Source organism: Martes martes (genome assembly GCF_963455335.1).
Source record: "Martes martes genome assembly, chromosome: 15".
Classification (NCBI taxonomy): Eukaryota; Metazoa; Chordata; class Mammalia; order Carnivora; family Mustelidae; genus Martes; species Martes martes.
In genome coordinates this window covers 53,568,025-53,582,626 of record NC_137903.1, presented here as the reverse complement: position 1 = coordinate 53,582,626, position 14,602 = coordinate 53,568,025, and the positions used below count along the sequence as shown (strand labels likewise).

Below are 14,602 nucleotides of genomic sequence, written 5' to 3'. Positions count from 1 at the left end.
TTGCAATCATTTTTTAGACCGAAGATTCTTTTTTTGAAAAAAGAATTCTGTATAAAGAACAGTTCTTCATCAGATGGGGAAAGTCTCCATATATTTATCCCCACAGCTTTGAAGAGCTATCCTGATTGCAAAATCCGAACATCTGTCAGTAGCAAAGAGGTGATGACTAGAGCAGCAGGCCTCGGAGGGGTCATGCTGCTGGGGACAGGAGGCCACAGCTCCAGCCACCCAAGTGGAAGCAAACTTCATGTCAGATGATGGTTTCATCAGCGACTGTTTTCAAATGGCAGTGTTTGTTTCAGCAAAACAAATGTTTGCCTTTTTGGCCAGTGGGGACCAACCAACAGATGCTTCTGCGAACATTTCCACAGGCACACTGGCACCGAACCCTTCCCCCTGTGAGCTTTCCTTCCAGCCAGAAACTCTCCCTCGACTCCACTGGCTGCCTCGTAGAAACATTTAGTAGAAGCAGTCGTCTGGTGAAGAGGGTCCAGCCACTGCTTGCTTGGCCAAGTCACAGTAGTGGGCTGGACACTGTCTTGCAGGTGTTTCTGAAGATGTGTGCGCCTCCATGGGCTCTGGTTTGCCGGCTGTGGAGCTCGTCCACCTTGAACTCTAGCCTGTACGGTTAAATGCATGTCCTGTTGGTGCTTAGATTTCATTGATTTCTGTGTCCTGTGAAAGCGGCTAGCCCAGGGCTGAGGGATTCATGTACTGTCGCCCTTCGTTTATGTTTGTGGATATGTGTCTTTTTCAAGAATTCCCAGGGTCTAGCTGGCTCTTGCATTTTGAATTGGGATTGGCATCAGAAAAGCGACTTACCCAGTTAGAGCAGTGGTGTGACTTAGTAGCAGAAGGGTAACTTAGAGGAAAGGAGAGCTCGGATTGCATCATTTTCTGCCACCTCCCTGCTGTGTGACCTGCAGACGATGACCTAGCCTTTCTGAGTCTGACTTAACTCATCTGCATATAGGGACTAATAATACCCTTCCCTTTTCCAAGCTATACTAACGATGGCGTTAAATATTCTACATAAAGTGCTTAGCCCAGTGCCCAACACGTGAATGTTTATTAGTAAAGTATTGCAGGCTACCTGATCATTGCCCTGGTCTCCACAACAGCTATGACCTTTTGACGTTCCTGCCGTTTGCTGTCCCCTGTAGGCACAGAAAGTGAGGAGCCCAGGACAGTGCATTTGAAATTTTTCACATAAAAGTTGCCTGTTCTATGCTTCTCTCACTCTGGTATCTTTCTGTGTCGTATTCCAAGTACGAACAAGCCTAGCATGCTTATAGGTTTTGGATGTTGAAATAATGCGACAGTTGTACTGAAATTTTCCTTGTCTGCATTTAGTAAATAGATAGGCTGCTCACAATGAGAAAATACCCGTACCAGGAATGTGATTTAATGGCCCAATCACTGGCAAAATTAACACATAGTATCAGAGTGAAAGGAGGCTTTAGGTAAGCTGCTCATCCCACATCCAGTGCCAGCCCCTTAGCGTTAGGGGTAGGCGATAAAATACCACCATGTGATAGCCAAGATGAGGGAACGCTTGCCTGGGGACCTCCCTGAGCTTGGGGATCTGTAGTATATCAGGTTCTCCAAGGAGCTTGGCCTGGCAGGCAAGAGTGACGAGGTGGAAGGGGACACATCCTCTGCATCCATCCCTTGTTCATGATAGAGACTTGGTCCCAGGGGGGCACGTATTAAACTCCATTCATGGGCGGAGATCACAAAATGCCACACAGTAACCGAAATTTGTTTTGTCTGGCCCTAGGAAATGATGCTTCCCTTGCTGCTCCTAAACTGAAGTTGATCAGGGTGGAATTGCTTGCTAAGCTCTAATGCGGGGTTGTGGTGATAGGGATTTTTGTTCTGTTTTTCCACACTAGTGCCCAATTTTGCAAATCATTTGAGGCTGCAAGAGATGCCTTAGGAGAATACATCCTTGTATGCTTAACTCGTTGTTGCTAATGAGCTAGCCAATCAAGTCTTAAGTGGCTGTGGCCTCACAGAAAACTAATTGCTGATGGATGGAAGCCTACAGATCCATTTTCAGATGTTCATTTTCCACATTTTGGCCTTTTAAAATTCTTGGGTTGGTCATAGCCATAGTATTACAAGCCTGCTGGGTCCCAGGATTGGCTGAACATTTTGTTAGAAACAAATATTTACGGAGCTGATGCCAGAATAGAGAAAGACATGTTAATCTTTCCACTGGGCTTACTATTCATTCAAATGCCCCCAGTTATGGACAGAGATGGATAGAGACCAACAGACACATAAACAAGCATAAGTTGCCCCCTTCCCTCTCTCTTCTTCTTTTTACCTTGCTTCCTTCTGTGGGGGGTGCTCCCAGCTTTGAACAGTGTCTTCTCCGCTTCGTGGCCCCTCTTCCAAACGCAGATGCCACTCGATTTGATAAGTTTTTTAGGGTAAGAAAATAAGTGGCACTGTAAGACTGGGAAGTCAACTCAGGTGGTTAAACAAGCTGGTTACTATTTTACATTGAACTCGTTCTGCTCATCTTAGCACAATCGTGTAGATTCGGCTGCTGTCAAATTTGGGGAAGAAATGCTGGTAATAATGCTCGGTTACCCTTGGTAAAGTGCTTTAAGGTAGTTTTCCTTTCACGTCTGTGATCTCGTCTGAGTGGGGATCATTCTGAGCCTGGAGAGCAAACAAGCGATATAGTTTCTTACAGTTTAATGATGCTCGTTCAAGTCCTCAACATCCATGCACCTTGATGGTCACTCTTGGCAGAGTTTAACACTGACTGGGGTGAACGTTCGCTTCTCAGTCTCCAGATTAGTCGGAGATGCCCATCAGTCCTGATTGATCAAGTGTCCATTGAGCTCGTGGAAGGGAGCGGGACTGGGACAAAGGAGCCAGAGGAGTGTAATTACAACAGGCTCTGTCTTATTCTGAGGATGAAATGAACATACATGCATGAACACAGCAGCTGCCAGGAAGTTTTCAAGTACGTTCTACTCGCCAGATTCTCCCTTTGCTGCATGGGTACCCATCTGCTGGTAGTAACCAGACTGATAATTGAAGGCAACCTTCCAACACAGCTTTGCCAGGGCCATCTGTTTTCTAACGGGGCTGTAGGGTTTTGGAGGATGGGTCTTAATTGTTTCTTTAAGATTCAAAAATCTCTCCCTTCTGGGGCGGGGGGCGTATTTTTGAAGTGCAGTTTTTGAAAAAGGTGGCCTTCTGAAATGTTTTCCCCCTAAGGATGTGAGGAGCTTTGTTCTGTCTGTTTGTAACAATACTTACCAATCCCTGATGGTCCAGACCGTAGCATAGAATATATGCCGAGATACTTATCGCCCAGTCATTGAAGGTACAAGAACAGATTGAGGAATATAAATAGAGGATTTATTTATTATGTAAATCTTATGTGGTTGATAAGCAATAGTGTTTTTATTTTGTTGTTTTTAAGATTATTTGTTTATTTGAGAAAGAGAGAGAGAGAGAGAGAGTGCACAAGCAAGGGAAGGAGAGGGAGAAGCAGACTCCCTGCTAAGCAGGGAGCCTGATGCAAGGCTTGATCCCAGGACCCCAGGATCATGACCTGAGCTGAAGGCAGACGCTTGACAGACTGAGCCACCCAGGTGCCCCAGCAATAGTTTTTATTTGGCATATAAATAAATATTGCTCAGTTTTAAGATTCAAGAATAGGCATAGTCATAGAATAGACATGTACATGAGTCTTTGCTACTTTTTTATGTGGCTACTTCATCTAATCAGGTACCCAGAGAACCTGTTTTCACTGTGAAAGCTCGGATTCCCCCATCTAGAATGAATTCTTCCTTCTGTGCATCTGCCCTCTGGTTTCCCATAACATATTCCACCTTTCTTTAGTATTTAGCACATCCTGGTATGAACTAAGTGATTAGTATCAAGTCCTCCCCCACTGGAGTGGGAGACCGGCTCTGAGGGCAGGAGACTCTAATTTATGTTTGTATCTTTCCTAATACCATTCGAGCATCTTGCACACTGTAAATTTTCTTAATAAAAACTTAATATTCATAAAAACATCCTCATTACAGTAAGCCCTAAGATAGTTTTACAATGGAAAGTAAAAAAAAAAAAAAATCTGTCATGTGAATTTTGGTTTATTAGTACATCAGATCTTTGCAAAGATGTATTTGATCATTCAGGTGTGCTAGGACCTTGGAGCCTATTTCTTTGAGGATCTTGTGAATAGGATTTTCCTTATGAGTTAACTGTTTAGCAAGCATCGGTACATCGAGAAAGATCAAAGAAGCGTTTCTTGAAGGAAAAACATTATTGTCTGTGTTAGGTTTTGTGTTTTTGTTTTGAGTTCTCTTTATAACATCATCTGATTGAAGAAAGAATGTCTTAACTTCATCAAGTACTCGAGGGGAAAGTGAGATTCCTCCCCTAGCGATATATTCAAGCAGTCCCATTAGGGAGCCTTAGAAGGCAGAGAGTGGTTTTGATGATAACCAGTTAAATGTGTATTTTAGGAAGTGAAGAAGGAATACAGCGTCCTGAAAAGTGAGTCTGAGCAACGGGCTAGAGAAGTCTGCCGCCTGGAGGAAGAGCTGAGGAAAGCCAGGCAGAGTTTGAGTCAGAGCCAGAACGCTACCGAAGAAATGAGGGGTGAGTAAACTTTGCCTTTGCAGGTATTCTTCTAAGCTGATGTCCCATGAGGGAGGATGGAGGTCCTTAGAAACGTTTTTCAGTTTTGCCATATATTCTCCCAGAAGGAAGTCTACCGTTGATGTGGAGAAAGTTTTCTCTCTTCCACTTTCTAGTTTCTGAATGATAGTCTGACTTTTTTTTTTTTTTTACTGGAACACACGGAGTCCCAAACTGCCTTTGAAACCAGAAGGGTAAATAGTCTCCAAACAAAAGTAAATTGTCAGTGCTGTCTCTCACCCCAGAGTGTTATTCTTTGTGTCTCAAGTATGTTTGTTCGTTTTATCCAGACAGCTCATTTCCTTGCTTGTTACCATTTCCCAGACAGTGGAGAAATCCTGGATTAAATGCATGTCTTCCCAGCCTTTAATGACCATTGTTTTTTTGATGACTTACTTGACTGAATGATTTTATTTCCTCACTTTCTGCATAGACACTGGATTATGCCGCACACACCACACAAGCCCACCATTTCACATTTATCTCTGTATATGCCCTTTGTCTTTTAGGTACATTAGTTTTCTCAGCGGGGTATTTGCCCCTCTAGAACTTCTTTTAACCTGCCCTAGGGAATGTGTGCTGTAATTCCCTGTGACTCCTTTCTCTTTTAAATTCTGATCCAAGACAGCTTTCAGTTCTTCCACAGCAGGGGGTAAAAGTGTCAGTCTTCAGCTTTCTGGAAAGAAAACTAAGAAAAGGAAGGTCGAGGGCATTTTTCAGTGTTGGTCACGAGTGTGGTTGTGCCAGGTGCTCACAAGTGAAGTGGAATGGTGGCCTAGGAAGATAGCACCTCAAGGACTTGCAACTTTCAGTAGGTAGACTGAGATAGAGGTTAAAACTAGGAACTGAGGCACCAGGGTGGCTCAGTCGGTTAAGTGTCTGCCTTCGGCTCAGGTGATGATACCAGGGTCCTGGGATCAGGTCCCACATTGGGCTTCCTACTCAGCCGGGAGCCTGCTTCTCTTTCTCCTCCCCAATCGAGCTCTCTCTTGTTAGCTCTCTCTCTCTCCCTCTCTCAAATAAAGAAATAAAATCTTAACAACAACAACAACTAGGAATTGTTTTCCTCTGAGTGTTAACAACTGAGTTTATCATACATGCTAGCTTAATCATCTGTTGAGATTCTCAATGTTTATTCTCCCTCAGTGTATTTGAGGAACACGGAGACTTCCATCTCAGCTGAATGAAAGCACTGTCATTATTTCCAACTATGAGGGGCCTGTGGGTAGACATGAGATCCTAAGCAGAAAACAAGTTGGCAGTGGAGTCTGGAAAATCTTCCATTTGATTCCTCTATTCATAGACACACTGTGAGGGGCTAGGATGTGGGCGACATTGTTCCTCAGTAGTACCTGGAGGCCTTGAGAGTTGTTGATACACAACAACTCTTGTACTTAAGCCCAATCCTGTGGATTTTTGGCTAACATGGTGAAATAATTACTCACTTTTCTGGGAAACCAGAATTACTCTGTAGTGAAATAAAATATTTCCCCCTTAATGGCTCTCTTCTCACAGTTTTCTTTCTCTGAATAAGTGTCTCAGAAGGGGAAACACACACATTACATATTTGTAAACATATAAAAGAAAATAGTTTCAAGTGCTTAGGAAAATAACTCCTTGTTGTTTTACGCAGCAGCACTTTACGAAGCTGCTTAGAAAGAAGATGAACAAATGTCTTATCATCCTTATAAGGGCCATTTCCTCATTGTCTGTGTGTAAGCTCAGGTAATTATCAGGTGATCTACGTTCCAGGAGGTACCCAGGCAGTGATGCTGATTGTTATAGGGCTTGAGAAGCTGTTAGTTTGTTTGGATTTTTTAAGAGTTTAGAATTCTTCTAGAATAAATATTTTTTAAAAAATGACAGCTAAAAAGATTTTTTTTTGTTTTTTTAATAGCTAAGAATGCCTCTCAGGAAACCATGTTAAGAGATCTTCAAGAAAAAATCAATCAGCAAGAGAATTCCTTGACTTTAGAAAAACTGAAGCTTGCCTTGGCTGATCTGGAAAAGCAGCGAGATTGCTCTCAGGACCTTTTGAAGAAAAGGGAGCATCACATTGAACAACTGAATGATAAGTTAAGCAAAATAGAGAAAGAGTCCGAAGCTTTACTGATTGCTTTGGAGTTAAAAAAAAAAGAATATGAAGAACTGAAAGAAGAGAAGACTCTGTTTGCTCATTGGAAAAGTGAAAATGAGCAACTTTTAAGTCAGCTGGAATCAGAAAAGGGAAACTTGCAGAGTAAAATTAATCACTTGGAAACTTGTCTCAAGACACAACAAATAAAAAGTCACGAATACAATGAGAAAGTAAGAACACTGGAGATGGAAAGTGAAAATCTCAATGTTGAGATCAGAAACCTTCACAATGTGATAGACAGCAAGACTGTGGAGGTGGAGAGACAGAAACAAGCTTATGCAGACTTGCAACAGAAAGCTGAGTTTTCGGATCAGAAACACAAGAAGGAAATCGAGAATATGTGCTTGAAGATTTCTGAGCTTACTGGGCAAGTGGATGATCTTGAACACAAGCTTCAGTTACTGTCAAGTGAAGTCATAGACAAAGACCAGCGTTACCAAGACTTGCAGGCTGATTATGAGAACCTCCAGGATCTGGTAAAATCCAAAGATTCTTCTCTCGTGACAAATGAGGCTCTAAACAGAAGTCTTTTGGCTTTTGAGCAGCAGCCTGCAATGAATAATTCCTTTGCAATCACTGGAGAACAAGGAAGCATGCCTTCAGAGAGGAGCAAATGCCGCCTAGAAGCCGACCCAAGTCCAAAAAGTTCAGCCATCTTGCAAAATCGAGTAATGTCTCTCGAGTTTTCATTAGAGTCTCAAAAGCAGATGAACTCAGATCTACAAAAGCAGTGTGAAGAGTTGGTGCAAATCAGAGGAGAAATAGAAGAAAATCTCATTAAAGCAGAGCAGATGCATCAAAGTTTTGTGGCTGAAACAAGTCAACGCATTAGTAAGTTACAAGAAGACACTTCTGTTCATCAGAATGCTTTTACTGAAACTTTAGCAGCCCTGGAGAACAAAGAAAGAGAGTTCCAACTTTTGAATGAAAAATTAGAAACTGAGCAAGCAGAGATTCAAGAATTAAAAAAGAGTAACCATTTACTTCAAGACTCTCTAAAGGAGTTACAACTTTTGTCTGAAACCCTGAGCTTGGAGAAAAAGGAAATGAGTTCCACCATTTCTTTAAACAGAAAGGAAATTGAAGATCTGACCCAGGAGAATGCGACTCTCAAGGAAATTAACGCAACCTTAAATCAAGAGAAGATTAACTTACTCCAAAAAAGTGAGAGTTTCGCAAACTGTATAGATGAGAGAGACAAAAGCATTTCAGAGTTATCCAATCAGTATAAGCAAGAAAGACTTACTTTACAACAAAGATGTGAAGAAACAGGACGTGCCTGTGAGGATCTTAGTGAAAAATATAATGCAGCTCAAGAAAAGAACTCTCAGTTAGAATGCTTGCTAAATGAGTGCACTATTGCTTGTGAAAATAGACAAAAGGAACTGGAACATCTAAAGGAAACATTTGCAAGGGAACAGCAAGCCTTTGTAACAAAATTAGCATTAGCTGAAGAAACAAACCAGACTCTAGTACTGGAGTTGGGGGCAGTGCGGCATGATCTGTCATCAGAGATTGCAGATATCCAAAACAATTCCAAGAGTGAGGCGGATGGTTTAAAGCAAGAAATCATGACTTTAAAGGAAGAACAAAGCAAGATGCAAAAGGAACTTAATGCCTTACTACAAGAGAATGAGCACCTGGTGACGTTAATGAAGACGAAACAAGAGCACCAGATTCCAGAATCGGAACCAGTTAGCGACATGGTGGAAGGAGAGAGTGAGATAAATAAATGTCACGTTCAACTTCCGATGGATCTTGAAGTTAAAGATCCTTCTCTAGACTGTTATGATGCACAGTTGGTACAATTAGAAGCTAAGAGGAGAACTAGGGAATTAAAACTTCAGGAAAGTGAGAAGGGGAAGGAATGCCTACTGCATGAACTATGCACAATTAGAATGGAATTAGAAACTGGAAATTTGCAACCAGACGCTCCATCAGAACCTAGTGGCCCTAAAGACTGTGACGTAGGCACAGAAAAAAAGTATATGTCAGTGCTTCATGAGTTGTCAGCTAGTCAAAATGACAATGCACATCTGCTGTGCTCTCTACAAACAGCAATGAGCAAGCTGAGTGAGCTAGAGAAGATGTGTGAGATGCTGCGGGTTGAAAAGCTGGAGCTAATGTCTGAGCTCAATGATTCGAGATCAGAATGTATTACAACAACAAATAAAATGGCAGAGGAGATGGAGAAACTAGTAAATGAAGTTAAAATACTAAACAACGAAAATGGCCTTCTCCAGGGGGAGTTGGTGAAAGAAATGGCAGAAGGTGAATCTGGTGAACAACAAAATGAGCGGAAACGTGCGTCCTTAAATCCTTTGGGTGAGAGTAATTGCTATGAGCGTTTGACATTGTCAAATAAAGAAGTTCAAATGCACTTCGCTGAGTTACAGGAGAAATTCTCGTCTTTACAAAGCGAACACAAAATTTTACATGATCAGCACTGTCAAGTGAGCTCTAAGATGTCAGAGCTACAGTCTTATGTGGACACATTAAAGGCTGAAAATTCGATCTTGTCAACAAGTCTGAGAAGCTTCCAAGGTGACTTGGTAAAGGAGGAGACGCCAGGACCTGAGGAAGGGCATTTTCTGTCATTATCATTCTCTTGTGTGACTGACAGCCCTAGCCTTACACGTTTGGGGGAATCCTCTTTTTGCAAAGACATTTTAGACCAGACAGGAGAAACATCGCTTCTGAATAATTTAGATGGGACTATTTCAGCAAACCAGTCTAATACAGAGGAACGATCTTGCTGCAGTCCAGAGGAGGAGAATCTGACCAAGAAAGAAATTCTGTCTGCCCCAGGGAGGAGCGTTGAAGAACTTGAAACCCTCTGTCAGATGTACCTGCAATCCCTCAAAGAGCTAGAAGAGAAAATTGAAAGTCAGGAGATGATGAAGAATAAGGAAATTAAAGAGCTCGAACAATTATTAAGTTCTGAAAGGGAAGAGCTCGACGGTCTCAGGAAGCAGTATTTGTCAGAAAATGAACAGTGGCAACAGAAGCTGACAAGTGTGACCATGGAGATGGAGTCCAAGTTGGCAGCAGAAAAGAAACAGACGGAACACCTGTCATTTGAGCTTGAAGTAGCACGACTCCAGCTACAAGGTCTGGACTTGAGTTCTCGGTCTTTGCTCGGCACTGACGTAGAAGATGTAAGTACCTGGGATTTACGTGATATTTCTCTAGATACGTGCCCAGTAGGCACTCGAGAAATGTTTGTTCGATTGAAATCTACATTAAATCAAACTTAAAATATTTTTAGAGTTCAAGGGTATAAAAACAAAATATACCAAAATTTGTTTTCAATTTGTTTTTTAACAAACTGCAACTTTAGAAAAATGAGTAAAATGAGAAAAATGAGTAAGCCTGATTGGGGTGGGGGTGGGGTGTATGGGTGTGAATTTCTATGTTTCCACTCAAACATTACTCTATGGGAAATTACTAAAGATGTTTTTTAAAGCCTGAAGAGAATTATATTATGGAGTCAGAAAGTCATCTTCAGGACATATATGTGTTTTCACTCTGCCAGTTAATGGACCACAGTTAAATACTAAATTAAAACTTACGGATGACTATGTGATACGAATTTTAAGTTTTCTTGCCCCTTTCAGACCATTTTACTGTTACGGAGTTAAAGTCACAAAAGTAAATGCAGTTTATTACATATTACTGAATACTTTTCTTATCGATTTGCTCTGGTACAAGTCTATGATTTGTTAACAGTCATTTAAAGAGACATCTCTTTCTTTATGGAAGATGAAATTGTTCAGTCATAACTTAGGCCCTTTCTGGTCTACCAGCTAAACTAGTAATGTTGTACAGTCAACGAGTCTCACTTGATTCCCTCCGTCTGCCTCAGTAACGTAGGGAGGGCAGGTGGTGATGTAATAGTCGTAGTGGGCACAGCAGTAGGTCCCCATTTTCCAGATGAGGAGAAGGTGAGGTCCAGACATGTAATTTATCCAAGAATATGGATAGTTAGTCCTTGGGCTAAGGATCTGGTCATGAGAACTTCTCTCAGTGAAGAATATCATAAATGCTGAAGATGGAAGTTGAACATTTTATATGGAAATTGTTAGCCTCTTACCTGAGAATCCTGAAAAGAAATTTTATATTTAGGCTACCAAGAACATTTCTAGCTAGAAAAAATTATGACATTTAAATATGTTACAATTTAGGGGCGCCTGGGTGGCTCAGGGGTTTAAAGCCTCTGCCTTCAGCTCAGGTCCTGATCCCAGAGTCCTGGGATCCAGGCTTGCATTGGGCTCTCTGCTCAGTGGGGAGCCTGCTTCCCCCACTCTCCCGCCTGCCTCTCTGCCTACTTGTGATCTTTCTCTCTCAAATAAATAAATAAAGGCTTTTAAAAAATAAATATGTTATAATTTAGATGATCAGATAACTGATCTGGAGGATTTGTCTTCATGATAAATACCTTACCCACTTCCTTGCCTGTGGAGAACACTGACTGAATGTTTAATTGTGTTGGATATTTGATGGAGAGAGGAGAATGGGGTGGGAAATATGTCATTTGAGGAAATGTGTTTAGCAGAGGCAAGAAGCCAGTTTTTCTATAAAGTAATAATTAAGCTTATTTATTCTATTTTGATTCCTCTTGAAAAACAAAATGAGTTCTCATTGTATATTACAACTACAGGCTCTTCGGGGTGGAAACAATAGCTGTGATGTAAAAGAATCAGAAGGATATACTTTGGAAACTCAAGAGAGAACACCTAAGCGTGACATTCATCAGATTTGTGAAGAAGGTGTTCAGCAGGACCTCAATCTGGAGATGGAAAAAATAAGCAAGACCAGTCCAGTTAGATTCACAGGAGAAGGATGGTCTAGGGAACAGTCTCCAGAAACCCCAGCAGAAGACAAAACCCAGGGCTGTTTAGAATGCATTTCTCAATTGTCACTTTCTGGTCCTAATGCTCCGGTCCCTGTGGATTTTCTAGAGACTCAGGTCACCATTCAGAATCTTCAACTGCAGGTAAAAGAGTCCTCGAATGAGAATTTGAGGTTACTTCACGTCATAGAGGAACGTGACCAAAAAGTTGAAAGTTTACTAAATGAAATAAAAGAGTTAGACTCAAAACTCGATTTACAGGAAGCACAAATAACCACCAAGACGGAAGCATGTGTAGAATTAGAAAAAATAGTTGAGAAACTCAAGAAAGAAAAATCAAACTTAAGGGAAAGATTGGAATCTTTTGCTTGTGACAACCAGGAATTATACCAGAGAACAGAAAGTTTGGAAGGCCTCAATTCTAATTTAGAAACAGGCACAGATAAACGGTCACATGCGGTTATTGAAGATACCGTGGCCGAGGTGAACGACAACTGGAGAGAGCGATTTCTTGATGTGGAAAAGGAGCTAAAGAGGATCCAGTCTGAGAAAGGTAGCATCGAGCATCATGCCCTCTCTGTGGAAGCCGACTTAGAGACAGTTCAGACAGAGAAGCTATATTTAGAAAAAGACAATGAAAGTAAGCAGAAAGTTATAACCCGCCTTGAAGAAGAACTCTCTGTGGTCACCAATGAGAGAAACCAGCTTCATGGAGAGTTAGATACTTTGTCAAAAGAAAATAAAGAACTGGATCTAATGTCTGAAAAGATGAAGGACAAAATACGTGAGCTCGAATCTCATCAAGATGAATGTCTCCATCACACTGACGTGGCTGGAGCTGAGGTAAAGGACAGAACACAGCTCATTGAGACGTTGTCTTCCAACGTCACCGAGCTCTCGGAAGAGAACACTCGTCTCCAGGAGCAGCTGCAGAGTTTGCAAAAGGACTCACAGGCCCTGTCTTTGGTAAAAAGTGAGCTGGAAACCCAAATTGAGCGACTGAATGAAGAGAAGGAATCACTTGCAGGGGAATCTGAAAGCCTGCAGACCAGACTGCATGAATCAGAACATGAAAAGCTGACCATCGCCAAGGCCCTGGAGGATGCACTGATGGAGAAAGGTGAGGTTGCAGTGAGGCTGAGCTCAACGCAGGAGGAAGTGCACCAGCTAAGAAAAGGCATTGAGAAGCTGAGGGTCCGCATTGAGGCCGATGACAAAAAGCAGCTCCATGTCCTCGAGAAACTGAGAGCGAGCGAGCGTAAGAGTGATTCGCTTCAGGATAAAGTGGAGAACCTTGAAAGAGAACTGCAGATGTCCGAGGAAAACCAAGAGCTGGTGATTCTTGATGCCGAGAATTCCAAAGCAGAGGTGGAAGCCCTAAAAACACAAATGGAATTGACGACCAAAACCCTGAAAGATCTAGAACTAGACCTTGGCACGGTCAAGTTCGAAAAAGAGAATCTGATTAAACAACTACAGGAAAAACAAGGTCAAGTGTCTGAATTAGACACATTACTCTTTTCACTGAAAAGTCGGTTAGAAGAAGAGGAGAAAGAAAAAATAGAGACGAGAGAAGAATCCAGAGCTGCACTGGAGATGCTCCAAACACAACTGAAAGAGCTAAATGAGGAAGTAATAGCCTTGTGTCATGACCAGGAAGTCCAGACGGTCGAAGAGCACAGTATGGACACCTCGGGGCAGAAAATACATCAGCTGAGGAATAGCATTGAGAAGCTGAAAGTCCGCCTAGAAGCCGATGAAAAGGAGCAGTTCCAGGTCTTAGGAAAACTGAAGGAAAGTGAGCATCATGCCGACTTGCTTAAGGATAGAGTCGAGAACCTTGAAAGAGAACTAGAGATATCAGGGAAAAACCAAGAGCGCATGATTCTTGAGGCTGAGAATTCCAAAGCAGAGGTGGGGACTCTAAAAGCAAAAATAGAGCAGATGGCCCAAAACCTGAGAGATCTGGAATTAGATCTTGTTCATATCAGGTCGGAAAAAGAAAATGTGATAGAAGAATTACAGAAGGAGCAAGGACGGGTATCTGAATTGGAAATATTAAAGTCTTCCTTTGAAAATCTATTGCAAGAAAAAGAGCAAGAAAAGGTACAGATGAGAGAAGACTCTAAAATTGCAGTGGAGATGCTTCAAACACAAGTAAAGGAGCTAAATCAGAAAGCGGCAGCCTTGTGTCATGACCAAGATGCCTGGAAGGCCCAAGCACAGAATCTGCACAGTCAAGTAGATGCTCTTGAACTCGAGAAGGCTCAGTTGCTGCAAGACCTTGACGAGGTCAAGAATAACTACCTCAATGTGCAGTCTTCTGCAAATGGCCTCCTTCAACAAGTAGAAGATGGCAAACATAAGCTAGAGAAGAAGGAGGAAGAAATCAGCCTACTGAAAAATCAAATTCAAGACCGAGAGCAACTCACCTCCAAACTGGCCCAGGTAGAGGGAGAACAGCAGCTTTGGAAGAAGCAAAAAGGGGAGCTGGAAAATCTGCTGGTGGAATTGGAGCAGAAGAGCCAAGTGCTGCAAGCCAAAAATGACGCTTTGCGGGACACCTTAGAAGCACTGCAGAGATCTCACAAGGATCTGGAGAAAGAGCTTGAATTGGCAAAAATAGAAAACGTGTCCTTTGTTGAAAAAGTAAGTGGCTTAACCTGTCTACATTTGAATATGTAGTCACGAGGGAGGGAAACTGCTGTGTGGATTAGATTTCCTTCTGGGCTGTGCTTGTTGCATTGGACCAGACTCTGTAAAGGTTTTAAGTTCGTGGGGCCTTGAACTTTGGGGACAGGGAGCTGGCTGGAGCAGCTGTGACTCTTCGCTTTGGCATACATTTACATGGGACTCTTCTACGGGTTAGCCCAGGTTTTCAGTGTGGCACCTGGACATGGGAGAAGCTTTGGGTTAGGCCCAGTTCCTGGTTCTAATTA

General features: G+C 42.1%; 1 protein-coding gene across 1 annotated transcript in view; it reads left to right on the top strand.

Annotated features, from left to right (window-relative positions):
* The window catches only part of CENPF (centromere protein F), a 61,223-nt gene that overhangs the window by 28,142 nt on the left and 18,479 nt on the right, over window positions 1-14,602 (top strand). Inside the window, exons 11-13 of the mRNA XM_080825288.1 lie at window positions 4,500-4,635; window positions 6,572-9,969; window positions 11,472-14,312. Coding sequence (XP_080681414.1) covers window positions 4,500-4,635; window positions 6,572-9,969; window positions 11,472-14,312 — 6,375 coding nt within the window. The remainder of the gene's footprint in view (window positions 1-4,499; window positions 4,636-6,571; window positions 9,970-11,471; window positions 14,313-14,602) is intronic.